Source organism: Zalophus californianus, chromosome 11 (genome assembly GCF_009762305.2).
Source record: "Zalophus californianus isolate mZalCal1 chromosome 11, mZalCal1.pri.v2, whole genome shotgun sequence".
NCBI lineage: Eukaryota > Metazoa > Chordata > Mammalia > Carnivora > Otariidae > Zalophus > Zalophus californianus.
The window spans coordinates 1,558,142-1,585,535 of NC_045605.1; the positions used below are offsets into that span (position 1 = coordinate 1,558,142).

The 27,394-nt window shown below is 43.0% G+C and overlaps 1 protein-coding gene across 1 annotated transcript in view; it reads left to right on the plus strand.

Moving 5' to 3' along the window:
• Positions 1-27,394, plus strand: part of DYNC2H1 (dynein cytoplasmic 2 heavy chain 1) — a 317,720-nt gene that overhangs the window by 148,062 nt on the left and 142,264 nt on the right. The window contains 6 exon segments of the mRNA XM_035722795.1: positions 4,147-4,212; positions 5,922-5,972; positions 6,700-6,777; positions 12,179-12,310; positions 12,613-12,685; positions 25,981-26,141. Coding sequence (XP_035578688.1) covers positions 4,147-4,212; positions 5,922-5,972; positions 6,700-6,777; positions 12,179-12,310; positions 12,613-12,685; positions 25,981-26,141 — 561 coding nt within the window.

The following is a 27,394-nucleotide window of genomic DNA, read 5'->3' on the forward strand; positions in this document are numbered from 1 at the left end:
ATTTGTTGAGTACTTGCTGTATACACATACACAACATACACTTTCATAGAGTCAATTATTCTTCTGTATTGTATTATTTAAGACACTGAATCTTCCCGACAGAGGGGTGATTTTCTTGCAGGCAAGGAGATGCCTGCTGGTAATCTTTACAGCCTGTACAGTTAGTCTGTGTGCAGATTTATAATCATAAGCGTGTGTTAGATATAAAGTGTTATTTATAGTATGGGAGAAGCTATATAAAATGCTTAAATTATAAACTGGTGGGAAAAGATGGTGCTTGAGTAGATAGGTTTGTTGTTGTTGTTAATAAACATTTACTGTATGCCAGCAAATTAGATAACCTGGAAGAAATGGGTGCATTCCTAGAGATGTATCAACTACCAAAACTGAATCAGGAAGAAATAGAAAACCTGAACAGACCTATAACCACTAAGGAAATTGAAGCAGTCATCAAAAATCTCCCAACAAACAAAAGCCCAGGGCCAGATGGCTTCCCAGGGGAATTCTATCAGACATTTAAAGAAGAATTAATACCTATTCTCTTGAAACTGTTCCAAAAAGTAGAAATGGAAGGAAAACTTCCAAACTCATTTTATGAGGCCACCATTACATTGATCCCAAAACCAAAGACCCCATCAAAAAGCAGAACTACAGACCAATATCCTTGATGAACATGGATGCAAATATTCTCACCAAAATACTAGCCAATAGGGTCCAACAGTACATTAAAAGGATTATTCAACCATGACCAAGTGGGATTTATCCCTGGGCTGCAAGGCTGGTTTAACATCCACAAATCAATCAACGTGATAATATACATTAACAAAAGAAAGAACAAGAATCATATGATCCTCTCAATAGATGCAGAAAAAGCATTTGACAAAGTACAGCATCCTTTCTTGATCAAAACTCTTCAGAGTATAGGGATAGAGGGTACATACCTCAATATCATAAAAGCCATCTATGAAAAAGCTACAGCCAATATCATTCTCAATGGGGAAAAACTGAGAGCTTTCCCCCTAAGGTCAGGAACACGGCAGGGATGTCCACTCTCACCACTGCTATTCAACATAGTATTAGAAGTCCTAGCCACAGCAATCAGACAACAAAAAGAAATCAAAGGCATCCAAATCGGCAAAGAGGAAGTCAAACTCTCACTCTTTGCAGATGATATGATACTGTATGTGGAAAACCCAAAAGACTCCACCCCAAAACTGCTAGAACTCATCCAGGAATTCAGTAAAGTAGCAGGATATAAAATCAATGCACAGACATCAGTGGCATTCCTATACACCAACAACAAGACAGAAGAGAGAGAAATCAAGGAATCGATCCCATTTACAATTGCACCCAAAACCATAAGATACCTAGGAATAAATTTAACCAAAGAGGCAAAGGATCTGTACTCAGAAAACTATAAAATACTCATGAAAGAAATTGAAGAAGACACAAAGAAATGGAAAAATGTTCCATGCTCATGGATTGGAAGGACCAACATTGTGAAGATGTCAATGCTACCTAGAGCAATCTACACATTCAATGCAATCCCCATCAAAATACCATCCATTTTTTTCAAAGAAATGGAACAAGTAATCCTAAATTTTGTATGGAACCAGAAGAGACCCAGAATAGCCAGAGGAATATTGAAAAAGAAAAGCAAAGCTGGCAGCATCACAATTCCAGACTTCCAGCTCTATTACAAAGCCGTCATCATCAAGACAGTATGGTACTGGCACAAAAACAGACACATAGATCAATGGAACAGAATCGAGAGCCCAGAAATGGACCCCCAACTCTATGGTCAACTCATCTTTGACAAAGCAGGAAAGAATGTCCAATGGAAAAAAGACAGTCTCTTCAACAAATGGTGTTGGGAAAATTGGACAGCCACATGCAGAAGAATGAAACTGGACTATTTCCTTACACCACACGCAAAAATAGACTCCAAATGATTGAAGGACCTAAACGTGAGACAGGAGTCCCATCAAAATCCTAAAGGAGAACACAGGTAGCAACGTCTTCGACCTCATCCGCAGCAACTTCTTCCTAGAAACATCGCCAAAAGCAAGGGAAGCCAGGGCAAAAATGAACTATTGGGATTTCATCAAGATAAAATCTTTTGCACAGCAAAAGAAACAGTCCACAAAACCAAAAGACAACCGACAGAATGGGAGAAGATATTTGCAAATGACATATCAGATAAAGGGCTAGTATCCAAAATCCATAAAGAACTTATCAAACTCAACACCCAAAGAACAAATAATCCAATCAAGAAATGGGCAGAAGACATGAGAAGACATTTTTCCAAAGAAGACATCCAAATGGCCAACAGACACATGAAAAAGTGCTCTACATCGCTCGGCATCAGGGAAATCCAAATCAAAACCTCCATGAGATACCACCTCACACTCGTCAGAATGGCTAAAATTAACAAGTCAGGAAAGGACAGTTGCTGGCGGGGATGTGGAGAAAGGGGAACCCTCCTACACCGTTGGTGGGAATGCAAGCTGGTGCAACCTCTCTGGAAAACAGTATGGAGGTTCCTCAAACAGTTGAAAATAGAGCTACCATACGACCCAGCAATTGCACTACTGGGTATTTACCCCAAAGATACAAATGTAGGGACCCGAAGGGGTACGTGCACCCCCATATTTATAGCAGCAATGTCCACAATAGCCAAACTGTGGAAAGAGCCAAGATGTCCATCGACTGATGAATGGATAAAGAAGAAGTGGTATATATACACAATGGAATATTATGCAGCCATCAAAAGGAATGAGATCTTGCCATTTGCAACGACGTGGATGGAACTGGAGGGTGTTATGCTGAGTGAAATAAGTCAATCAGAGAAAGACGTGTATCATATGACCTCACTGATATGAGGAATTCTTAATCTCAGGAAACAAACTGAGGGTTGCTGGAGTGGTGGGGGGTGGGAGGGATGGGGTGGCTGGGTGATAGACATTGGGGAGGGTATGTGCTATGGTGAGTGCTGTGAATTGTGCAAGACTGTTGAATCACAGATCTGTACTTCTGAAACAAATAATGCAAGATATATTAAAAAAAAAAGAAAAAGAAGATAGCAGGAGGGGAAGAATGAAGGGGAGTAAGTCAGAGGGGGAGACGAACCATGAGAGACGATGGAGTCTGAAAAACAAACAGGGTTCTAGAGGGGAGGGGGTGGGGGGATGGGTTAGCCTGGTGATGGGTATTGAGGAGGGCACGTTCTGCATGGAGCACTGGGTGTTATGCACAAAGAATGAATCATGGAACACTACATCAGGAACTAATGATGTAATGTATGGTGATTAACATAACAATTAAAAAAATAAGCATTTACTGTATTTTGTAACAGAAATGAGATAAGCTTTTTTTAGAAAATTTACAAAATACACTTAAGAAAAAAGGAAGAAACCAAAAATAACCTATAGTTGTAAAAATAAATCACGGATAAAAATTGATAACCAATTTTCTAATATTTTTCGGCAGATATATATCCTTGTATGTTTATATAAACATATTGCCTCTCCTTCCATTGTATGGGCTATGCTATATATTTTCATTTGAATATTATTTATGATAATCTTTTGAACATTTAGGTTGTTTCAGTTTTTCCTCCATAATAAAAAATCTTGCATTAAATATCCTCATTTCTTATCTATGAATACATTCATCATCCCTTTGCATAACTTTCTAGAAATGAAATGTCTTGATGTAGGGGTGTATAGAGTGTTCTGGATCATGTAAGCATACACACTGACAAATTGAAGAAAACTAATGCAGGAGGTTGATCTTCTTGGTAATGACTGATTCAGACCTCAAAATTGGATTTCAGCTAGTTAAATAAACTTTTTTAATGGGTTATATGTGATCATCATATACAACCATTAAACCGTTAATGGTCATAACCAACCATTAATGACTGATCTTTAGCATTTTCTCTAAAACTTTGTACTTTCTCTGTCCTTCCCACCTGCCACTCAGAAGTGTTCTGTATAGGTGCTACCTGAATAGTCATTTCTTATATTGCTAAAAGTAGACAATTTAAAGATAGAACACAGATTTTGTGAACTGAAATGTCAGGACTATGCTTTTCCAAAAACACAAATTTAGAAACAGCAAGATAACATTTGTTATTCTTTTTAGGCTGATCAGTTGATGTTCGCTTTGCATTTTGTTCGAGGCATGCATCCTGAACTTTTTCAAGAAAATGTAAGTGGGAATAAAGTGGGAAAATGTTAGAGTTACATAGAAGTTTGGTAATGGGCAGATTTATGGTTGGATTAGAAATAACTTCAGTCTGGAAATTATCTATCAACCTATTTTTTACTAAGTTAGAATTTAGTGTAAGATGCTGATTTCTGCTTCTCCCCTCTGGGTGAGCCAAGTGTTTATTCGGAGGTATGGTGAGGCAGAGTGGCTTACCACCGTGCTTCTAGACCTTTCTAGACCCCGGTCCCCTGCTTGTCTTGCCTGTCCGTGCGGTGGAGCTAATACACGCACAAAGTGAAACAATACGGTTGTGTACCTGCCTTATTTATTCCCTTCGCTGACTTGCTCCGAGTCAGCACGTGAAGCAAGAGGGTGGGCAGTTCTCAGAAGCTTCCTGGGGCCCGAAGCCTTATGTTAGTCTTTTTTATGTATAATTTATCTTCTTTGTCTATAACATTATTTCTGGTCTGCCCGATCATCCTCTCTCCAACTTGGAAAGAACCTCCTTCAAGTTAGAGCTTACTAATCCATCTCTGGTGTGATTCTAACATTTAGAAACAAATTATTTGTAAGTGATTTTCTGGTTTTGATGCCATTATCATCAAGTGAGTAGAGTAGCAGGGTGGGAGGGACTAGTATATGGACAGTGAGCTTTGACCTTCACCTCTACCTGGTCAGATTTCATGTCCTGGATTCTCCTTATTTGTATACTTCACGCAGACCTTTCCACATGCCTATTTTCTCTCTTGGTTTCTAATTCCACATGCTCTGGCTGACTTGTATTGTTTCTCCTAAATTTGTTAATTTGACTCCTTTTATTTCCACCATTAGCTTTGATGCCTTTCCCTCCTCCTGTACCATGTTTTTCACCATGATCAGTACGTTCCACACTGTGTAAGATTTAATATTCCCTAGTGTTCCCTGTTGGAGTATATGTAATTATTGGGAAAGGAGAACATTTTTCTCTGACTCCCACCTAGTAATAGTAATCATTTCTATTCTCTTGTGACTGTATAATTTCAGTAAGTGGTCATGCTGGGTGGAAGCAGGCAGTAATTTTGTTTTTTTTCTATATTGCTCTCAAATTTTGTATGTTTTTTCTTTATTTGCTGAACAATATGTAACAAAGAATATGATAGTGCCCATTATTATCTGGGGGGAGGTCGGGGTAAAGACAGATTTTCTTGGAGCACCAGATTCTGTAACCCTGGGTCAGTCATGATTCTATGGATTAATTTAAAAAAATAATGGCAGTCTTCTAATCTGTTGGAAAAGATAAGTTAATGGAAGTACTTTTCTCTATTTTTTCCCAGCATACACAATTTTTAAATTTTTGGTGTACTTTATTGCTTATTTATTAGTGAAAAATGGCATGTAATGGGGCAAATTAAGACAAATGCTGACTCAACATGACATGTAAATTTTTCGATGTTGAAACATTATATATATAGGGAGAGAAATTGTAGTTACATTTTTTGCTTTAATAAAATGATTTCTTGTAGTTTGCATAGGAATGTGTTATGTGGTACACAAACTCATTCTTGATGTTAATGTTGTACCAGAAGTGGGAAGATGTGACATGAGTTTTATTTTTTTTCCATGTCCTTAGAAAGCCGCACTGTAAGCTCTCTTATAGGGAAACTGAGAAAATTCTGTTAACTTGTTAGTATTTTTATATTTTTTGTTTTACTCATATTTTTATTCAATAGGAATGGGATACGTTTACAGGTGTGGTTGTTGGAGACATGTTGCGGAGAGCTGTAAGTAAAAATAATAAAATTCTTTCACCCTTAGGGAAAATAGTTCTGGCTTTGACTTCATGAGATATTATTTGCTTCAGAGGAACTTTAAAGTACCGTTGAAGTTATACTTTAACTAGAGGAACAGGTCCTTGCCTCTACTACTGTATTATAAAATGGACCTAAATATTTTTTGTCTGTAGAGACATATATTCTCATGAGAATAATACTAATTAGATACTAAGAAAGTAATATGCTTTATAATCCTGGAAAAATAAAATTTTATGTTATGACTAGGAAAATTCTCCTATAACTGAAGTTTAAAATTTTTTAAAAAATTTTTGATAACTTCAAATTTAGCTTTTTCTCTACTAATTTTCTATTTGCACATGTAACGAATAATATTTTTCTTCAAAGCAGCATACCCAAACTGTAATGCAAAATCTAGATTATGTCTGATATGCAAGATATTATTAAAAATGATGTAAAATTTATGGCAGTTTTTTATATTTTATTACATTTTTCTAAAGTTTCATAAAAGATTATGCACAATGAAAAGGAATGCAACATTTGTGCAAATGGTTGTCTATACCTTGTTATATAGAATTTTACAATAGTAAAATAAATTAATAATACATAGAATGAGTTTTCAAATCAGTGTTTGTAAAATTAGCTAGTAGTCACTTGTTGATTTTTCTAAGTTTGAATTTTACCAAATATACCAAAGAGAATAATTGCTCTTATAAAGGACTCTCAGCAGAGGATCCGGGATCAGCTCCCATCTTGGATTGACCAGGAACGAAGCTGGGCGGTGGCGACACTGAAGGTATTCATGACTTTTCTACTGTGGGGAGTACTTAAACTTCTTCTCTATTTGAGTTACCGCTTTATTTTTTTTACGTGCTCCCTATTAATACTCAGTGTTGATATTGCTGTGTATATGCCATCAAATCCCTGGTTAAAAGAATATCAGAGAATTATTCTGTTCTGATTAGTCCCTTAATCCTTAGTTAAATCTTTCCACTCAACATATACATATTTGGTCTCCATTGCACAAGATTCTGTGCTGCACACCCACAGGGAATAGAAGGGTAAGTAAACAAAAGATCTAATATGGAAAGTGGAGGCCTTATTTATAGAATAATTCAGGATTGGTAATGAGATGCAGTATGATGCTTAGGAGTTTCAAATTCAAACTGTTTCTCTTGCTTTTCTTCATCTTTGAAATATCCCTCACCCGCAGCTCCTCTCCATCCTTGGCGATCACTCCCCGAGTTTTGACTCTCATCATTCACCTGGGCTTTGCTGCAGAGCCTCTGCTTCTGACCTCAGGCCTCTCTGTTTCACTGTGTCTTCTGTTTTAAAAGTTGACTTATAATTCAGTTTGCACTCTATTAAAACCTTCTGATGGCTTCTGTCACTCACAGGATAAAGTCCATTGTCATTTGCATGAAAGATAAGACGGCCCATGACCTGCTCCTTGCCTACCTCTTCCATTTTATCTCCAGTCCACCCCTCACTGTTTCTTGCACTTAGAGTTCGTGTTGCTACTCCCTCTACCTGGAATGCCCTGTGGCTGTGTTTACCTGTCAAACATCGATTTCACATTTGAAGACTTACCTTCTTCATTCTGTCTCTTCTGTTGACATATATCTTGAACATCCCTACATCACAGCAGCTGTCATACTGAGTCAGAACGATGCAGTGTGTCTGCCTCTTCTCCTAGGTTGTAAGTGCACTGAGATTAGGATCCGTGCCTTGTCAAACGTGATGTCCCTGACATCCAGTGTAAAACCTGACTCATACATTCCTTTGGTTATTCAGTGCCTACTGTGCTCCAGATGCACAGTTAGTTTTCTGTTAGGTACTTTTTTTGGTTGCACAAATTAAGATTATGAGTGGACAAGCTAATGACAAAATAGGTGATGTAAGTTTTGCCTTGTTCATATATTCTATTGAGTTAAGGTATTTATTAAGTATTTATAATATGCTTATTGACAGTGGAGAGCACAGATGTAGGAAAGTCTTTGTTCCTTCTTTCTAGGAGTTTGTCACCTAGTGAAACACTTTTGACACGGTTATAAGACCTGGCTCATAAACTCCTAATGGGAAAATTAATAATTGTTTGAACAGCTGATCTCCAGTCACACTTGGGGAAAAATCTTACGTTTGTAACCTAAAGATTGCAATGATGCTTTTTTTCCCCACATACTCATTTCTATTTAAGTAAAGAAATGTAAAATATTTAGAGAAGACAGCTTTCCTCTTCAAAGAAGGTTTATAATACACATTAATGTTTTATTATGTTTATAAAACATTTTTAAGTGGATTATCTCATTTATTTTTTTTTTTGTTTTTATTTAAATTACAGTTAGTTAACATATAGGGCAGTACTAGTTTCAGGCATACAATTTAGCGATTCTACCCTAAGAGACAGGTGTTATTAAATTCTCTTTTTACACATGAGAAATGAAAGTCAGTAGTAGTGAGTTAAATGAATGAGCCTCAGGTTTCTTCTTAATTTAACACATATTTTTGAAGATCTGTTATGTGCCAAGCAATCATCCTAAATACTTTACATATATTATCTTACTTTATCATCACAATAACCTGATGAGACCATAATTATGCCTGTTTTAGAAAAGAGGAACACGAGGTGGAGAGAGGCTAAATAATTGAGCCAGGATCAAACCAGGTGGGAGTTTTGGGAGCTGTGATTTCAGTTCAGGCCTTCTGACACCAAAGTCCAAGCCCTCAGTATCTCGATTTTCCAACTACAGTGTTTTCCTTCTCTCTGTCTGCCCCAACTCCTCATCTCCTCCTCCCCCACCCATTCCCAAGTGTGAGGTGGGTGCCGAGGGCAGGCTGCGGGGCGCGGGCCGCGGGGTAGAAACGCGGTTCCAAAGTTCAGCTGCCAACAGTTCTGTCTGCGTTCTGGACTCAGGCCTCCTGGGTGCTTCTGTGGGGAGCCAAAGCCAAGACAGACAGACTTTTGTCAGAATGTGTCCATCTGTTTGTTCTCTGTCTTCCCTCCCCTGCTCGGTGCAGCTGCTGTTGCATGGCAGTGGCACGTAGTAAAGACTGCAGGGGCAGCTCGCGGTTCCTGGTGACTTACTGGTGACTTACTGGGTGCACAGCATTATGCACAATTTGAAAGTAGATCACCTCACTGACTATTACAACCCGATGAGGTACCTGCTGTGACTGTCCTCACTAGACAGGTGAGAAAACCAGGCACAGAGCGACGTGGTCACTTGGAAAGTAGAGTCAGGATTTGAAGTGGGGCTCTTTGTGGTTGAGTCTGAGCTGTTCACCACTCTGGACTGCCGGTTGTTCACAAATATCTGTTGAATCAAATCAGTAGATTCTGCTCTGTTATCAGTCAATCGTTTTTCTCATTAGTCATATACTTAGTGGCTACGACTAGTCAGCACAGTGCCCGTGGAGTGACAAGTCGATGTTTTCTGATAGGAAGAGACTGCGCTGAGCACACCTCCCTGTAGAGAATCTAGCAGGTACCCGAGTGTGATACGGTTGGCGCCACGCTGAGTACAGCCCTGGGGATTTGACCAGAGTCTAACGTGAAACCAGCACCCTGCCTCACTGCCTCAGATTTCTAGCCAAAAGCATCTTGGTTATACAAGGTGTAGCATCAGTTGGTAGCAGCAGGCCCTTATACACTAATTGCCACTAAATGTAATAGACTACCATCAAGTGTTATCCTAATAGGCTTAGATCACTTATTAAAAATAAAGTGAAATGTACTTATTTTCTGCTGTATAAGTTCACTTTTAGTTAAGTTACATAATGAAATTTGGGCAATATAATGGGTTATTTAGAAATGAATATAGCAACTTGGATGAAGCATCTTTAAGCATTTGATTTGGGTTTGTATTATGTGACATTCTAGTACTCCAGATACAGGTCTTCCGAATTCACCATTATTTTTAATAGAAGTTCTCCATCTCTACAGATTTACATTTCTGATCTTGTAGCCCGGTGTTGGTAAAAGTTTGGGGGAGAGGCTGCTGGAAGGAAGGGGGGGATGGGCAAAATGGGTGAGGCTGTGGGACGAGTAAGTCATGGGAGCAGAAGGCACAGCGAGGGGTGCGGTCAGGGTGTTGTGATAGTTGTCACTATCACAGTGATAGGGGGCAGGTGGCGCGACACTTGCGCGAGCACAGCATAGAGGTTTGAATCAGTGTGTTGTGCACCTGAGACTGATGTCGCATCTCAAAAAAAGTATACTATACTAAAAAAATTTTTTCAATGGGCAAAGGACCTGAACAGACATTTTTCTGGGGAAGTCATACAAATGGCCGACAGATATACAAAAAAGGTGCTCAACATCATTAATCATTAGGGAAATGCAAATTAACTCACAGTGAGGTGTCAGTGCACAAGTCTTAGGAGGGCTGTAATCGGAAAGACGAGATAACAAGTGCTGGCGAGCTCACGAGGAAAGGGAAGATGTGCAGCATTGGTGAAAATACAAATTGGTGCAGCCATTGTGAAAAACACTATGGAGAGTCCTCGACAACTTAAAAATAGACCTACCGTATGCTTCAGCAGCCCTACTTCCTACTTCTGGGCATAAATCCGAAGGAAAGGAAATCAGTAAGAGATACCTACACTCCCACGTGTATTATTGTAACTGAGAGCACCCATCCGTGGATGAACGGGTGAGGAGCGTGTGGTCTTTCCATCTGTAGTGGGATATATTCATCCACAAAAATTAGAACTCAGAAGAGCTGCAAGGGGGATGGAGGTTGCCATGAGCTGCGGGTGGGTGAAATGGGGCGAAGCTGGAAATACCGGGTACAGATGTTTGCATATAAGGTGAGTTCTGGAGAACCTAGTGTAAGCCGGTGGCCCAGTGTTAACGGTACTGCGGAGGATACTTTCGAGGTACTGAGAGAGGAGATTCTGCGTGTTCTCACTCCAAAAAAAAGGGGAACTTGTGAGTTAACAGAGGTGCATTATTTCATTGGGGTTACTGTTTCTCCGTACAAATGCTTATCGAAGCACTTGTTAAATATGTACGATTTTGTCGGTGATACCTCGGTAAGGCTGAGAAAGATGAAGAATGCGGGTTGGCAGAACGGGTCGTCTGCGGTGGGAGGAGAGGGCTGCCGAGCAGAGCCCCGGGGACGGTGCCGCTTGGGCGACTGGTGCAGGCCCGGTGGACCCTGCGGAGAACCTCCGGAGGGCCCGCAGGTGGGGCCCGCAGGTGGGGCCCGCAGGTGGGGCCGCAGGTGGGGGCCGCAGGTGGGGCCCGCAGGTGGGGCCGCAGGTGGGGCCCGCAGGTGGGGCCGCAGGTGGGCCCGCAGGTAGACTCAGACCGTCTGCGGGAGAGGAAGCGGCGCGTGTGCGGAGGCGCCGCGGGGGAGCGCGCGGTGGACCGGCCTCCCGAAGGCTGTGATGGCGCTGGGCGATCGGGCGGGACTTCGAACCCGCTGTGGCGCGCAGTGTGGCCGTGCTGTTCCCCACAGGGACCAGACGCCGATTTCACGACTTCGGAAGAGTTTGATTTTATCTCCTTCTGGGTTTTTGGGTAGGTCGGCCCCACTCTGGTCTACACACGATTAGAGGAGCCCGTGGGAGGGCAAGACGGCGGTGCACGTCCGTCCGTAACTGGCTCCCGTGTACTCGCAGCCGCGTGTGCACACGCGCACGCACCCCACACGCGCACGCACCCCACACGCACCCCGCGCACGCACCCCGCACACGCACCCCACACGCACCCCGCACACGCACCCTACACGCACACGCACCCCGCGCACGCGCCCTACACGCACACGCACCCCGCGCACGCACCCTACACGCACACGCACCCCGCACACGCACGCACTCCACTCACGTATCCCGCACACGCGCACGCACCCTACACAGCCGCACGCACCCCGCACACGTACCCTACACGCACACGCACCCCGCACACGCACGCACTCCGCTCACGTATCCCGCACACGCGCACGCACCCTACACAGCCGCACGCACCCCGCACACGTACCCTACACGCACACGCACCCCGCACACGCACGCACTCCGCTCACGTATCCCGCACACGCGCACGCACCCTACACAGCCGCACGCACCCCGCACACGCACGCACCCCGCTCACGTACCCTACACAGCCGCACTCACCCCACGCACACGCACGCACCCCGCACGCGCACCCGCTGCGTCCGCTTGTCGCGCACCGCGCCGGCCTGCCTGTGTTCTAGGTGGCTCTGCCCGGCCTCTACCAGACGCTGTGCTTGGACGACGTGGCTCTGTGGCGGACCTACTATCACAGTTCGGCGTGTGAGCAAGAGTTTCCGCATATCCTGGCAAAGAAGGTGTCCTTGTTTCAGCAGGTGAGTCACCCACCTGCCGAGAAACGTGTGACGTCCGTGCCGTCCGTCCGCGTGGGCCCGGGACCCCCCGCAGAGCCCCTGGTCGGCCGCCCCCCCCCCCCCGCCCGCGGGGGTCTGTCCGCGCGGGCTCCTGTCCGCGGGGAGCGCCCGGACTGTGGGGCGCTTCTCACGACGGGACAGCGGTTCGTGTGCCCGGTGCTGAGCGTCCGCGGGGGGGCGCGCGCGGCGGACGTGGTTCGGTGGCGCTGCCTTAGAGGCGGCTGGGGCTTGGCTGTTGAAACTGCCCTGCGCTTCGTCCGCAGCTCCTCGTGGTGCAGGCGCTCCGGCCGGACAGACTGCAGAGCGCCATGGCCCTGTTTGCCTGCAGAGCCCTGGGTGAGTACTCGGCTCCGTGCGTTTCGGCCGGCGCCGCCCCGCCGCGCGGGCGCGTCTGCTCCTCCGTGTCGGGGCCTCCCCGGGAGGAAGGAGCGTGTGTGCGACGGGCTGCACTTGGCGGGGGAAGGCTGCTGCGTAGTGCACGCCGTGGACGTGCTCAGGGCGCGGAACTTGAGGCGCTTTACGCTGAAAGCCCTGTAGACACTCGGGCGTTTGTTCTTCGTTAGGACTTAGGTAATTAAAGTGAAACAGAAATAACCATCCTTTTGGGGGGGAAGCCTTCAAAATGAATTGCTTTTGCTCTACAACGAAAAATGAAGGACTTGTTTGTCTTTTAGGTTACAATCTGTGCAGTCCGTTTTTAAAACCTCTCAGTCTTATCAGAAAGGGTTAAAAGTTACTCGTTTGTAAATAGACTCTACCATGTCTTGATTTGCTCCAAGAGAATTTGGGAAAACTATGTTAAGGAAGGACGACGTGAGGTATTTTAGTTGAAGTATGGAGTGATCCAAGAAGAGCGAATCTTTATTCTAAACCACAGGAAGTCTGGAAATGAAGAATCTGGCATTAAGTAAAAAAGTATGCTGACTTTTTTTTTCTAGAAATTCTCCATTTCTTTTAACATTTCAGTCATCGTGAAATTTTATGTGGAAATTTTAAAATTTTTTTATTATGTATGTTTTCATTAAATTAGAATTTTTCATATAAACAAGCTTAGCACAGAATTTTAGGAAATTGAAAAAAAATACCCTGGGTTTTCCATGCTCCTCCCTGGCAGCCTTTACTGAGGAATCATTCTGGTGTGTGCTTGTAAAGCTGTTGGGGTCGATACAGCAGGTCGTATCTCGGGGAGTTGTCTTAGCTTTGGTTTTACTCTAGTGGACACACTCTCTTGTGTAAACTCGCGTGTTCGTGGTGATCGGATGGCAGCTGACCCTTAAGTTGCTCTCACTACGCGCTGCACTCATATCTGCTCTTAATTCTCAGGGTAGCACTGTGAGGGGCTCTTTCTATAAATACCTCTTTTTTTATTTTATTTTATTTATTTTTTATTTTTTTTATTTTTTATTTTTATTTTTTTTTAAATTTTTTTATTGTTATGTTAATCACCATATATTACATCATTAGTTTTTGGTGCAGTGTTCCATGATTCATTGTTTGTTCATAACACCCAGTGCTCCATGCAGAACGTGCCCTCCTCAATACCCATCACCAGGCTAACCCATCCCCCTACCCCCCTCCCCTCTAGAACCCTCAGTTTGTTTTTCAGAGTCCATCATCTCTCATGGTTCGTCTCCCCCTCTGACATACTCCCCTTTTCTTCTTCTCCTGTTATCTTCTTCTTTTTCTTTTTTCTCAAAATATGTTGCATTATTTGTTTCAGAAGTACAGATCTGTGATTCAGCAGTCTTGCACAATTCACAGCGCTCACCGTAGCACATACCCTCCCCAATATCCAAATACCTCTTTAAAAGTGAGGAAGCAGAATCCCACAGCTAATAAACGACAGAATTCAAACCAAGCTCCATGGTTCGTGTTCCTATTAATAAGGCGTATCCTTAAACCTTCGGTAAAGTTATTTCAAACACACATCCTTCACCACCCTCACCAAATATTAGTTTCCCGGGTCTTCCGTAAGTATCACAAACCAACTGGCTTCACGCAACAGGAATGTGTCGTTTCTCGGTTTTGGAGGCTGGAAGTCCAAGCTCAATGTTTCCACAAGGCCACGCTCCCTCCGAACCCTGTCGCAGAACCCCTGCCTGGATTCTGGTGGTTTGCTGGCTGTCCGGTCTTTCTTGGCTTACCTGCTTGATCCGAATGGCATTTTCCCTGTGTAGCTCTTTCTTCCCTGTCTGACTTTTTATGAGGGGCCAACCCCAGTATGACCTCACCGGAAGCTAAGTAATTCCATCTGGCAGGACCCTGTTTCCACATCGGGTCACACTCTGAGGTATTGCCATTATGGCTTCAAGTTCTCTCTTTTGGGGGACACTATTCAGCCCACACCTATCGGCTGCCTTCTGCTTTACCCTCTGGCAGGACACGCGTGTGCACACATGTGCAGGCATTTTGAGGCCCCGGTTAGACCAGTCACTCGGTTGGCTGCTGATGTGTCTGTGTCGATGCATCTGCTCCTGCTCTGGGCTTCCCTTTCCTTAAGCATGAGGGGGAAATGTCTCCCTGTCTGTCTCCTGCATTATTTATACTCGGGTCTGGCAGGATGTTGATACACCTAACTCCTGGTTGCAAGTGACAGATGCCAGCTCAGAGTCACTGCAGTGAAACGGGGGAAAAGCTAGAGCCAGTATATTCCGCAAAGGAAGAGGCAGGGCTGGCCTCAGCGCCTGCAGGTCTCGGGGACTCTTTCTTGCTCTCTCTCCGTTTCCCTTCCCTCTTTCGTCTTCTCTCTTCATATTTGTGTCCCACCTGTGTGTTGCCCTTAGTCTCGGGGTCCATGTGTATTCTGTGCATGAGGCTGCCGACCTCCTGGGGATAGCATCAAAGCTTGTGATGAAAGAGAACTTTCCCTCGCAGCCAGCCTGACCTTCAGAACCCCAGGAAGGACTCTGCTGCGCTTCGCTTGGGTAACACGATCCCCTCTGCAGCTGATCCTGCCAGAAATACATGAAACAGCGGTTACCCCCCAAGAAGTCCTGGGTGGGGGAGGGACTGCTACCAAATATGAGGGGAGAGCTGCTGGTACCGGTCAAAGGATACGCATTCTAATCAGCTGACCTGTGAAGTGCTTTAGCTGGTTCTCCTATTTTGAGAGTAACTTCTTTAAGAGTTACAGATACCTAACTTCTGATTCTGGAAAATGAGGTGTTTGAAAAAAGATGTTAGTGTCTGTGTTAAAAAATACTCAGGAGCATACTTAATCTTGTGACTGAGACATTTAATGTGTTGCCAAACGTAGACACACATGGTAAGTAATTGTGCACGGTAGGCCATATTTATTTAAAAAATATGAAAACTGTCCCTGTATTTGCCACTTGGAAGTTGGCTGATGGAAGTGGCCTTTTAACAGCCTTTTTGAGAAAACAGAAGCAGTGAGACAGGAGTTCTGCACTTCTCGTCATCAAACCTTCCAAGTGGCTGCACGGGCACTCTGTTTGTTCTGCTCTCCCTTCTGTCCCATGGGTGACGGCCTTGCCCTATGAAAGGCCAACCCGTCTGCCCTTTGTGTTTTATTCCTGCCATCATGCTCTTTTCCATACCCCTGTCCTACAGACGTCCCCCTCTCTAGCTGCTTCTGCAGCAGGACGTGTGGGCAGTGTGTCCCTCATGAGAGACGGCAGTAACCCAGTCCCTCGGCTCTCACTCTGTGTCCTGCTCGTCCATGCCAGTGGTCCGATGAGCTTGCTCTCGGTACATTCAGCGGTGTCTTCCACCACATTGCTGTGTCCAGTAGCGACTTCTGTGCTTTTGGCTTATTTCGTCTCTCAGCAATGCTGTTCTTTGTTCTTCGTTTAGATGCTCTCCACTTTTTTTTTTTTTTTATCATGTTATGTTAATCACCATACGTTACATCATTATTTTTTGATGTAGTGTTCCGTGATTCGTTGTTTGCGTATAACACCCAGTGCTCCATGCAGTACATGCCCTCCTTAATACCCAACACCGGGCTAACCCATCCCCCCACTAGAACCCTCAGATTGTTTCTCAGAGTCCGTCGTTTCTCGTGGTTCGTCTCCCCCTCCGATTTCCCCCTCTTCATTCTTCCCCTCCTGCTAAGTTCTTCTTCTTTTTTTTTTCTTGACATATATTGCATTATTTGTTTCAGAAGTACAGATCTGTGATTCAACAGTCTTGCACAATTCACAGCACTCACCATAGCACATACCCTCCCCAATGTCTATCACCCAGCCACCCCATCCCTCCCACCCCCCACCACTCCAGCAACCCTCAGTTTGTTTCCAGAAATTAAGAATTCCTAATATCAGTGAGGTCATATGATACATGTCTTTCTCTGATTGACTTATTTCGCTCAGCATAACACCCTCCAGTTCCATCCACGTCGTTGCAAATATCTCATTCCTTTTGATGGCTGCATAATATTCCATTGTGTATATATACCACTTCTTCTTTATCCATTCATCTGTCGATGGACATCTTGGCTCTTTCCACAGTTTGGCTATTGTGGACATTGCTGCTATAAACATCGGGGTGCACGGACCCCTTTGGATCCCTACATTTGTATCTTTGGGGTAAATACCCAGTAGTGCAATTGCTGGATCATATGGTAGCTCTATTTTCAACTGTTTGAGGAACCTCCATACTGTTTTCCAGAGTAGTTGCACCAGCTTGCATTCCCACCAACAGTGTAGGAGGGTTCCCCTTTCTCCACATTCCCGCCAACATCTGTCGTTTCCTGACTTGTTAATTCTAGCCATTCTGACGGGTGTGAGGTGGTATCTCATTGAGGTTTTGATTTGGATTTCCCTGATGCCGAGCGATGTTGAGCACTTTTTCATGTGTCTGTTGGCCATTTGGATGTCTTCTTTGGAAAAATGTCTGTTCATGTCTTCTGACCATTTCTTGATTGGATTATTTGTTCTTTGGGTGTTGAGTTTGATAAGTTCTTTATGGATTTTGGATACTAGCCCTTTATCTGATATGTCATTTGCAAATATCTTCTCCCATTCTGTTGGTTGTCTTTTGGTTTTGTGGACTGTTTCCTTGGCTGTGCAAAAGCTTTGTATCTTGATTAAGTCCCACTAATTCATTTTTGCCCTTGCTTCCCTTGCCTTTGGCAATGTTTCTGGAAAGAAGTTGCTGTGGCTGAGGTCGAAGAGGTTGCTGCCTGTGTTCTCCTTTAGGATTTTGATGGACTCCTGTCTCGCATTGAGGTCTTTCAACCATCTTGAGTCTATTTTTGTGTGTGGTGTAAGGAAATGGTCCAGTTTCATTCTTCTGCATGTGGCTGTCCAATTTTCCCAACAGCATTTGTTGAAGAGACTGTCTTTTTTCCACCGGACATTCTTTCCTGCTTTGTCGAAGATGAGTTGACCATAGAGTTGAGGGTCCATTTCTGGTCTCTCTGTTCTGTTCCGTTGATCTATGTGTCTGTTTTTGTGCCAGTACCATACTGTCTTGATGATGACAGCTTTGTAATAGAGCTGGAAGTCCGGAATTATGATGCCGCCAGCTTTGCTTTGCTTTTTCAACATTCCTGTGGCTGTTCGGGGTCTTTTCTGGTTCCATACAACTTTTAGGATTATTTGTTCCATTTGAAAAAAGTGGATGGTATTTTGGTGGGGATTGCATTGAATGTGTAGATTGCTCGAGGTAGCATTGACATCTTCACAATATTTGTTCTAACAATCTGTGAGCATGGAACGTTTTTCCATTTCTGTGTGTCTTTCTCCATTTCTTTCTTGTTTATTTTATAGTTTTCTGAGTACAGATTCTTTGCCTTTTTGGTTAGATTTATTCCTAAGTATCTTACGGTTTTGGGTGCAATTGTAAATGGAATCGACTCCTTAATTTCTCTTTGTTCTGTCTTGGTGGTGTATAGGAATGCCACTGATTTCTGTCCATTGATTTTATATCCTTCCACTTTACTGAATTCCTGTATGAGTTCTAGCAATTTTAGGGTGGAGTCTTTTGGGTTTTCCACATAAAGTATCATATCGTCTGCAAAGAGTGAGAGTTTGACTTCCTCTTTGCCGATTTGGATGCCTTTGATTTCTTTTTGTTTTCTGATTGCTGTGGCTAGGACTTCTAATACTATGTTGAATAGCAGTGGTGAGAGTGGACATCCCTGCCACGTTCCTGACCTTAGGGGGAAAGCTCTCAGTTTTTCCCCATTGAGAATGATATTCGCTGTAGGTTTTCCATAGATGGCTTTTATGATATTGAGGTATGTACCCTCTATCCCTATACTCTGAAGAGTTTTGATCAAGAAAGGATGCTGTACTTTGTCAAATGCTTTTTCTGCATCTCTTGAGAGGATCATATGGTTCTTGTTCTTTCTTTTGTTAATGTGTTGTATCACGTTGATTAATTTGCGGATGTTGAACCAACCTTGCAGCCCAGGGATAAATCCCACTTGGTCATGGTGAATAATTCTTTTAATGTACTGTTGGACCCTATTGGCTAGTATTTTGATGAGAATTTTTGCATCCATGTTCATCAAGGATATTGGTCTGTAGTTCTCCTTTTTCATGGGGTCTTTGTCTGGTTTGGGGATCAAGGTAACTCATAAAACGAGTTTGGAAGTTTTCCTTCCATTTCTATTTTTTGGAATGGTTTCAGAAGAATGGGTATTCTTCTTTAAATGTTTGTGCTCTCTACTTTCTTATCTTGGTGATTATGTTTCTCCTTTCAGTCCTCAGCCCTTTTAGGCTATTCCTTGTGATTTTCCTCTACTGGCTGTTTCTCTGCATGTCTTGGAAATGTTGGCCTCTTCTTCCTTCCACTGCATTCTCTCTCTGGGTAAGCTCAGCCCGTCCCTGACTTGCAGTGTCATCTGCAAATGCCTGACTCTTTGATCTCCTCTTTTGAGCTCTGACTTCTTCCTGGAATTCGAGACCCCTGTGTCCAAGTGCTTATTTGATGTTCCACAGGAATGTCATATTGCACACTTGCCAAGACCGGTACAGAACTTCTGACTCAGCCATGCTGGTGTCCACTCAGTTGCTTAACCCAAACACCCCAACGACACCCTTTCTCCTTGTTCTTCACTCCCGTCCTCCCATCGACCAGCAGGTTCTTTTGCTTCGTCTCTAAAATGTGCTCTGAATTAATTTGCTACCAGCCAGATGCAAACTACGGTCCCTTCTCATGTCACTCACTGCCACAGCTTTGGCTCTGCCCGCAGACAGACTCAGAATCCACTTCTCACAGCTCCTCCACCATCTGCCCCTCTGTTTAAGCCGCTACCTCAGAGCAGGAGTACTGCTATTCAGGCTTCTTTTCTTCTCCACTCCCAGTTTCTTCCCAGCACAGCAGCCAGAGTGCCTTTAGAAATACAAGTTCGATCATACTGCCGCTCAGTTCCGTCTTGTGATGGCATCTCATGGGCCTGAGTCCTTACCTTGTCTTAAAGGATCTTCCGTCTTCCGGCCCTTGGTTCCCCTCTTAGATCTCATCCCCTTCCACTCCCACCCTCTTTCCGTCCTTTCAACCATGATAGCCCTTTATTCCTGTTCCTCCAGAGCCCCCAGTGAGTTTCTGCAATCTCAGGACCTTCGCACTTGCTGTTCCTTCTTCCAAGGGAGCTCTTTGCCTCCCCCGTTATCTTCCCCACTTCTCTGCTCAGATGTCATTTTTTCAGCAAGGATTTCCCTGAGTGCTCCGTATAAAACAACATACTCATACTCCTTTACCTTGTTTGTTTTCCTCCATAACTGACTCCTGTCTGACATGATGTTACTGACTGGTGTCCAACTAGATATAAGGCACATGGGGGCACATATTTATGTTGTTTATGGTTGTGCCGCAGGCCTTAAATAGCTTCTGGAACAGAAGCACTAGAAATGTTTGTTCTTATTTGGTCTCCCTACTTGAGTGCTTGCTTCCCTTCCAACCCATTCTCTTTGTATGGCTGTGTAATCTTTAAAAAATTGAAACCAAACCATCTCCATTTTTGCATAAGATCTCCAAAATCTCTCAAAACACTTAGAATAAACTCCAGATTCCTTACATAAGGTGACAAGACTCTGCTTGCTTCTCTGGCCCCATCTTGTACCGTTCTCACCTCTGGGCGTTAGTGCCAAAACAGCCTTAGCACCTTTGCACCACCTGTTTACTCTGCTTTCCCTCCTTTTTCTTGGATCCTTTTCTGGAGACTTTATTTAATATAGGGATATCTTCCAACGACCTGAATAATAGCTCTTAGTTCTCCAAGATGATTATTATTCCCTTTAATACTTGATTTTTTTAGAAAAAATGTTATCCTATTAAAATTCAAGTATAATTAGCTTACAGTGTTAGTTTCAGGTGAAAAATAACAGTGATTCAACACTTGCATACATTACCTGTTGTGATGAGCACCGGGTGTTGCATGGACAGGTTGAATCCTTTTTTTTTTTCCTTTTTTTTTTTTAGTTGGATAGCTCCTCTCTGTCATTCAGATGTTAACTTATACTACTGCAGTTTCAGAACGGTCTTACTGGGCCACCAAACAGCACCAACACATCAGCCCGTTTTAATTCTCTAGGACCCAACATTGTCTGTTGTTTTTGGTTTATCTCTGTATTTATCATCTGCTCTATAACTCAGTGCAAGTTTCAGTAAAACAAGGCAGTTTTCAGGGAGGCTCTTCAATGTCTGTTCTTTCCTCGTTCCGATAGTCTTTGTACCACATTGCACATGACCTTCCTTCGTAGTCGGACCTTCTATCAGCTCTTCGGAATACTTCTGTTATGGTACTGTTTCACCTCCTGGTTAAATAACATTTAAGTTTTAATGGCATTAACTAAAAACCTCATGATATTCACATATTCAAATGCTTTGAAAGTTTAATATACTTCTAAAATTATATTCTGCCTATTTTTAAGCAAAAATTATACATATTGATATATGGCTGGATGACTTTGTATTTGGTCAGATGGTTTTATTAATACAGTTTTCATATAAAATTGGAGTTCTTAGTGTATGAATAAATTTTAAAAATTCAAATTGCTAGAGAATGACAAGCCTTTACCTCTTTTTAATCCAATTGTAAAGATTTGATTTCAAATGTAATTTCTCAAGCATCATTTCTATGGAAAGATTTTTATTAAGTTTTAGCAATCCTTTTTATAATCTGTACACTTTCAAATAGCAACTTAAAAATGTATTGATGAAAGTAGTGTCAATTTCAAGATAGGGCAGTCCTCACAACTTTTAGGCGTGTCACTTTAATCCTCCAAACCAAGCTTTAATATAGTAGCCACATCTACTGTAGTACTTTTTAAAATAGCAGTTACCAGATGCTAATATTGGGACTTGAGTAATTTTGATTGAATTTTGACTTTTTTAAGTAACTGCTCTGAGCAGGTGTTGGGCTATGTATGTGAGGTTATCAGGGGCAGGTTCCTGGAAGGCCCTACAGCAGCCCCAGGGAGGCTCTCCATTAAGAGTCGACGTGAGCGGGGTGGCTTTCCTGCTTCAGAGCTCCTTCCCTGATGCGGGCCTGCGTCCCATCCCGGGCACCTTGCTCCCGTGGCTCCATCTGTCTCATGACGTCTGTGCCTGAGAGGAAAGGGGAAGGACAGAAGGACATGCATATTCATTTTCTGTTGCCTCTGTAACAAATCGTCACAAATTAGCAGCTTCAGACAGGATCCGTGTACTGTCTTAGGCTTCTGGGGGTCAGAGGCCTGCTGGGCTGGCCTGGTTTCTCTGCTCCCAGTCGCACAACGTGAAATCCAGGCCTTGGCCCCGCGTTCTCAGGGGGAGGAGGCTCAGGGAAGCAGTCATTTCCAAACCCAGGCTCCCCCAGAATCAGCTGCATGCCTTGTAGGACTGAGGTCCTCCTTCCCTCCCTGTCCTGGAGGCCTCCTCCGCGTGGAGAGGCCGCTGGGGTTCTTGGGCTCGCAGCCCCCTTCCTCCATGGTCACAGGCAGCAAGAGCAGGGGGCTCTTTCTCAGGCTTCCCGTCCGTCTACTCTCCCTCCACCTCGTCTGTCCTGCTTCTCTCTGCTGCTGCGTCTCTGACTTGAGCTGGAGAAACTTACCGCTTTTAAGGATCCGGGGGATTAAATTGGCCTACTAGGGTAACGGCGGTAAATGCTGTTTTAAGGTCCATAGCCATAATTATGCCTGTAGAATGCCTTCACAGCAGCACCTAGGTTAGGTATCTTGAAACAGATGGCATTCTGCCACAAAATGCTGGACTGTTTGTTTCTAGGCTTGAGTATTCCATTTCTAAAGGGTTTCTTCCCATTTAATTGGTTGAGGTACTTTGGGTTCCATAGTGGTTGTCAGTTTTCCTTCTTTTTCTTGATGTTCGTGGTACATTCTTAGAGTTGTCCTTTCTCACTAATAAAGGAAGTGTAATTTTGTACTCCGGAAACTTGTCAGTCTCTCTGTTGGGGCGGATGTGATGAGTGAGGAAGAATGAATCTTTCATACTTACCGCCTATAATCTGATGTTAATTTGCTACTTTCCTTACTCATTTAGGTACCTAGAAAGTGCAGGATTGGTATTCTTTCTTTTTAATTTTTATTTATTTTTATTTTTTAAAGATTTCATTTATTTGACAGAGACACAGAGAGAGAGGGAACACCAGCAGGGGGAGTGGGAGACAGAGGGAGAAGCAGGCCCCCTGCGGAGCAGGGAGCCCGACGGACGCGGGGCTCAATCCCAGGACCCTGGGATCACGACCTGAGCCAAAGGCAGACGCTTAACGACTGAGCCACCCAGGCGCCCCTCCTTCTTTTTTAAACTGTAATTATTTTTTTTTTATGATTTTGGTATTTTATCTGAGTAAAATAAAATGCAGTAAAGGTTTAAGTTATTTCTTTGACTCATTTTTTTGTTCTTTTTTTTCTTTTGAAAGAAATGATACGTGTTAAAGATGCATGGTCAAAATTTAAGATCCTAGTAATTTTTCAATAGGTTTATCCTGTGATAATTCACAATGCAGTGAACATCTGTGGCTCTTCAATTTCATTGAGTAGTTTTGGATGATTCACCCTAACAGTTCTAGTGATAGAGTGAGTCAAAGGTACTTGGATTAATAAAACCAATGATTATATGTATAGATCAGTTCAATTAAAATGCAGTGGGGTTATTTTGTTGGGAGTTCTGTTGGCAGAATGGCTAATATGGAATTCCAAGTAACATGAACATTACTTACATTATCATAAATGGTATATTTTTTCATGGTTTTTTCTCTAACCCAAAACATTCCAGTACTTTGAAATACTGTATAAAATAAGTTAATGAACATCTATCTTCTGTGGAATTTTAACTTTAGGAGGAATATTTAAATTTGTGCTACAGTATGCCTATAGAATGGTGAGCAAAACAGACACGATTCCTTTCCTCCTGGAGTCTGTAGCCGTATTTGTTAGTTTAAGAAATGCTATGATAGTCTGGGGCGCCTGCGGGGCTCCGTCGTTAAGTGTCTGCCTTCGGCTCAGGTCCCGATCCCGGGGTCCTGGGATCGAGCCCCGCATCGGGCTCTCTGCTCCGCGGGAAAGGCTGCTTCTCCCTCTCCCTCTCCCCTGCTTGTGTTCCCTCTCTCACTGTGTCTCTCTCTGTCAAATAAATAAATAAAATCTTTAAAAAAATAATGTGGTAATCTGTATTTTAAATTTTTAAAGACACTTACGTTGGCCTCTAATTTCCAAATAAAACCTGTTTCATTCAGTAGTTGTCTTACAGAAACCTATCTTCGTTTATACTCTCACGTTTATCACATAATGCCTCCAAGTAGAGCTCTGTGAGAAGACAGAAGACAAAGGTAGGAAGCACCTGGTGTCCCATCACCCTGAGGTAATCATTGTTAACATGATAACGCACACCTTTCTGTTCCTTTTGGGCACAGGAATGCGTGGGTAGTGCGGTATGGAATCATGTTGTCTGTTGAGTAATCTGCTTTTCAGTAAAGTAACTCACCATTCTTGTGATTTCAGCGCCCTTGTATGGCTATCAGAAATTACTCAGACTCCTCAGGGTGTTTCCCCCAGATTTTTTACTAATACCAACAGCTACAGTGAAAGTTTTTGTACCTGCTTCTGCATTCACATCCTGAATTATTTCTTAAATTATTATAATCTCAATGACTGAGTCAAAGGCCAGACATATTTTTAAGACTTTTGATACATGTTATAATATCAGACCGTTCATTTAATTGGCCTAGAATGTTTATTGAGTTTATGAATGAATGAGTGAACAGAAGCATATCTAATTACATTTTTGCCACAAATACTTAAGAACTCCTTTCGATTAGGTCTTAAAACAGGATGATAGTTAGCAACATCAACTTAGTTAAAAATAAAATTCATACATACCCCTAGAAGCAGTTCATCAACTTACAGAGACGGTTGGGGCAAATTTAGCAGGGATTAGGAATATTTCTGCCTATGACTGTTCTTAACTTATCCTGACGACCCCCTGTTGTGAAGAGGGGGAGGGGAATGGGGCAGGTGTGAAATCAGTCTCTTCAGTATGGTTATCTAGAAGGGCCTTCTTTGGCCCATCTGGAAGGCATTGAATTTATATTTTAAGGTGCTGGCTGGCTACAGAAATCCTTAAGAATGCCTTTCTCCAGTGATTTTAGAATTTCTAAGGTGCAATATTGTCTCTTCATGTCTACCTTTCTTGCCTGTGGAGTCATTCTGTTACATTCTGTTAATCTCTTTTTCAACTCTTGTGTCATACTCCTTTTAGCTCAGTTCAAACAAGTATATTTTGATTAGCAATTGAAGTGGTTCTTCTTTAGTTTGGCTTTTACTAAATACGTTAATCATGGAAACATTTAAATTTTAGTAGAAGAGATTTTGACATAATAGCAAAATTATAATTTCTTGTCTGTATAGGACTTCGTAATTATGAGTTTCAGATTCAAAAAAGCACAGGTGAATTATGTTGAATACAGTTAGCAGGTAGCTGCTGGGTGACCTTTGGAAAGACATTCAATCTTCTATTAGTTTTCTTTTATGTAAAATAAATAGCTGTTATCACAGAGTAGGTGATGAGTAAATGGAATCTGTTTTTACTATTATATCCTCTTTTGCTGTCAAATGATGTATGGATTGTTTTATGTCTGTTGTACAACTGAGGAAACCGAGGCACCTTGTATTTTAGTGGTTTGTATAGGGTCATTTGGCTAACCTGAGAGCTTACATACGTCTGTCTCCAAATGAATATTCTTTTCATTTGATACCACTTTCTTTTTTCTCGTAATGCGTGAAAGTAGGAAATAGCCATCCTGTATCATGACAGCGAAGCTGTTCGCTAGATCATGTGGGAATCTGACAACAGTGCACAGCACGGGGTTGGCACTGAGTTGCCACAGAAATGAATGAAAAGCAGTGTAGCTGGGCAGTTGGTTCAGTCTTCTCTTGCAGGCAGAAACTTGCATAGTGAGAGCACAGCACCGATGGTGTGTTCTTCGTGCACTGGACACAGCCATCTGGGTGCCCAGCGGTCCGTGTTGTTGCAGTGATTCGTGGAGATCGTAGGTGCAGAGCGGTTGGAAGCATTCCATGAGATGGTAGTTATTGCTAGTCAATGAGTGTTTTTACAGTGAGGAAACTGTAATATGTACGGGATTATCATTCACCTCCGTTTTCTGCTACATCCTGTAATCACGTTGCTTTGTAGTTTTCATGTCTTTCACACATATCTTCCAGGACTGAAAGAGCTGTCCCCACTCCCCCTGAATCTCAAACGGCTCTACAAAGAGACACTGGAAATTGAACCCATCTTGATAATTATCTCCCCGGGTGCCGACCCTTCTCAGGAACTTCAGGAGCTCGCCAACGCGGAGAGAAGTGGAGAGTGCTATCACCAGGTCAGCGCCCGTTACCTGCTCTTCCTGCCCTGCCCGATCCTATTAGGGAAACATGTTTCACGGTGGTAGGCCAAGCAACATCCCCCAAAGTGCCCAGGTCCTGCTCCCCGGAGCCTATGAATTTGTTAGCTTCCGTGGTGGAAGGTGTAGTTCCGTAAGTGTCTTCACGTGGAGACGTCTTGCATGAGTCAGGTGGGCCCAGGGTCATCACAGGGTCCTTCCAAGGGGGAAGCTGGGGGGCTGCGTGGAGACACCGGTGTGTTGATGACGCAGTGGCCGGAGCAATGGGAGATGCTGGGGTGCTGGCTCGGAAGGTGCTGGAAGGGACCGCAAGCAAGGAGATGTGGGTGACTTCTAGAAGCTAGAAAAGCGAGAGGGAGATTCTCTCCTCCAGCCTCCAGAAGGAACCGCCTGTGGTAAAGCCAGACTCCTTGAAGTTAGATGGGACTTCTAATCTCCAGAAATCTGATAATAAATTTGTCTGGTTTTAAGGTGCTAAATTGTGGTAATTTGTTATAGCAGTAATAAGACACTGATATATTTGCTAAGCTTTTGAGAATAATTTTTAAATTTTACTTGATGCTCTTATAGTACATCAGCAGTATTTACATAAACTTGTGTGTAAAACTTAGGTAACAGAGCACCATTTTTTTGAGGTAAATTTAGGAGTTTACCTTGTTCAGGTTGCCTCCTTTGTGCAATTCAGTTTGCATGCTAGTCAAAATATGTATTTAATTTACTCTCAGTGTTTGACAACTGAATAAATAAACTTTCATTGGGGATACTATAATGATTAAGCAGCAAATGGAGAAGTCGGAATGTTGTGGGGAACTGGGACGGAAGGAGCTAAGCAGGGAGTGGTTCTCAGGCGAGGGGGTCTGATTCCACCCTAGGTAGGGTGTCCTGACGCCTCAGCAGGGCACCATCAGCAGTCAGTGAGGAGATGGATGAGAGGCCTTGTCTGCACCTTCTATCTGTTGGCACTGATTTTAGCTGCAGGGTAGAGCTGTTTGCATCTGAGGTAGGTTTGACTATTTGAACATGTCAAGTTTTGTGTACTGAATTTGCAAAATTTTTAAATATAGTAAAGCCTTTCGATATGGACATAATTTTTCATGATTCTGTTTATTAAAGTTTTGTTGCTGTGCTGAATGTATATGCTAAGGCTAATACATTCTTGATGCAAAAAATTAATTTTTTTAAAGATTTTATTTATTTGACAGAGCGCACGCATGAACGAGGTGAAGGGCAGA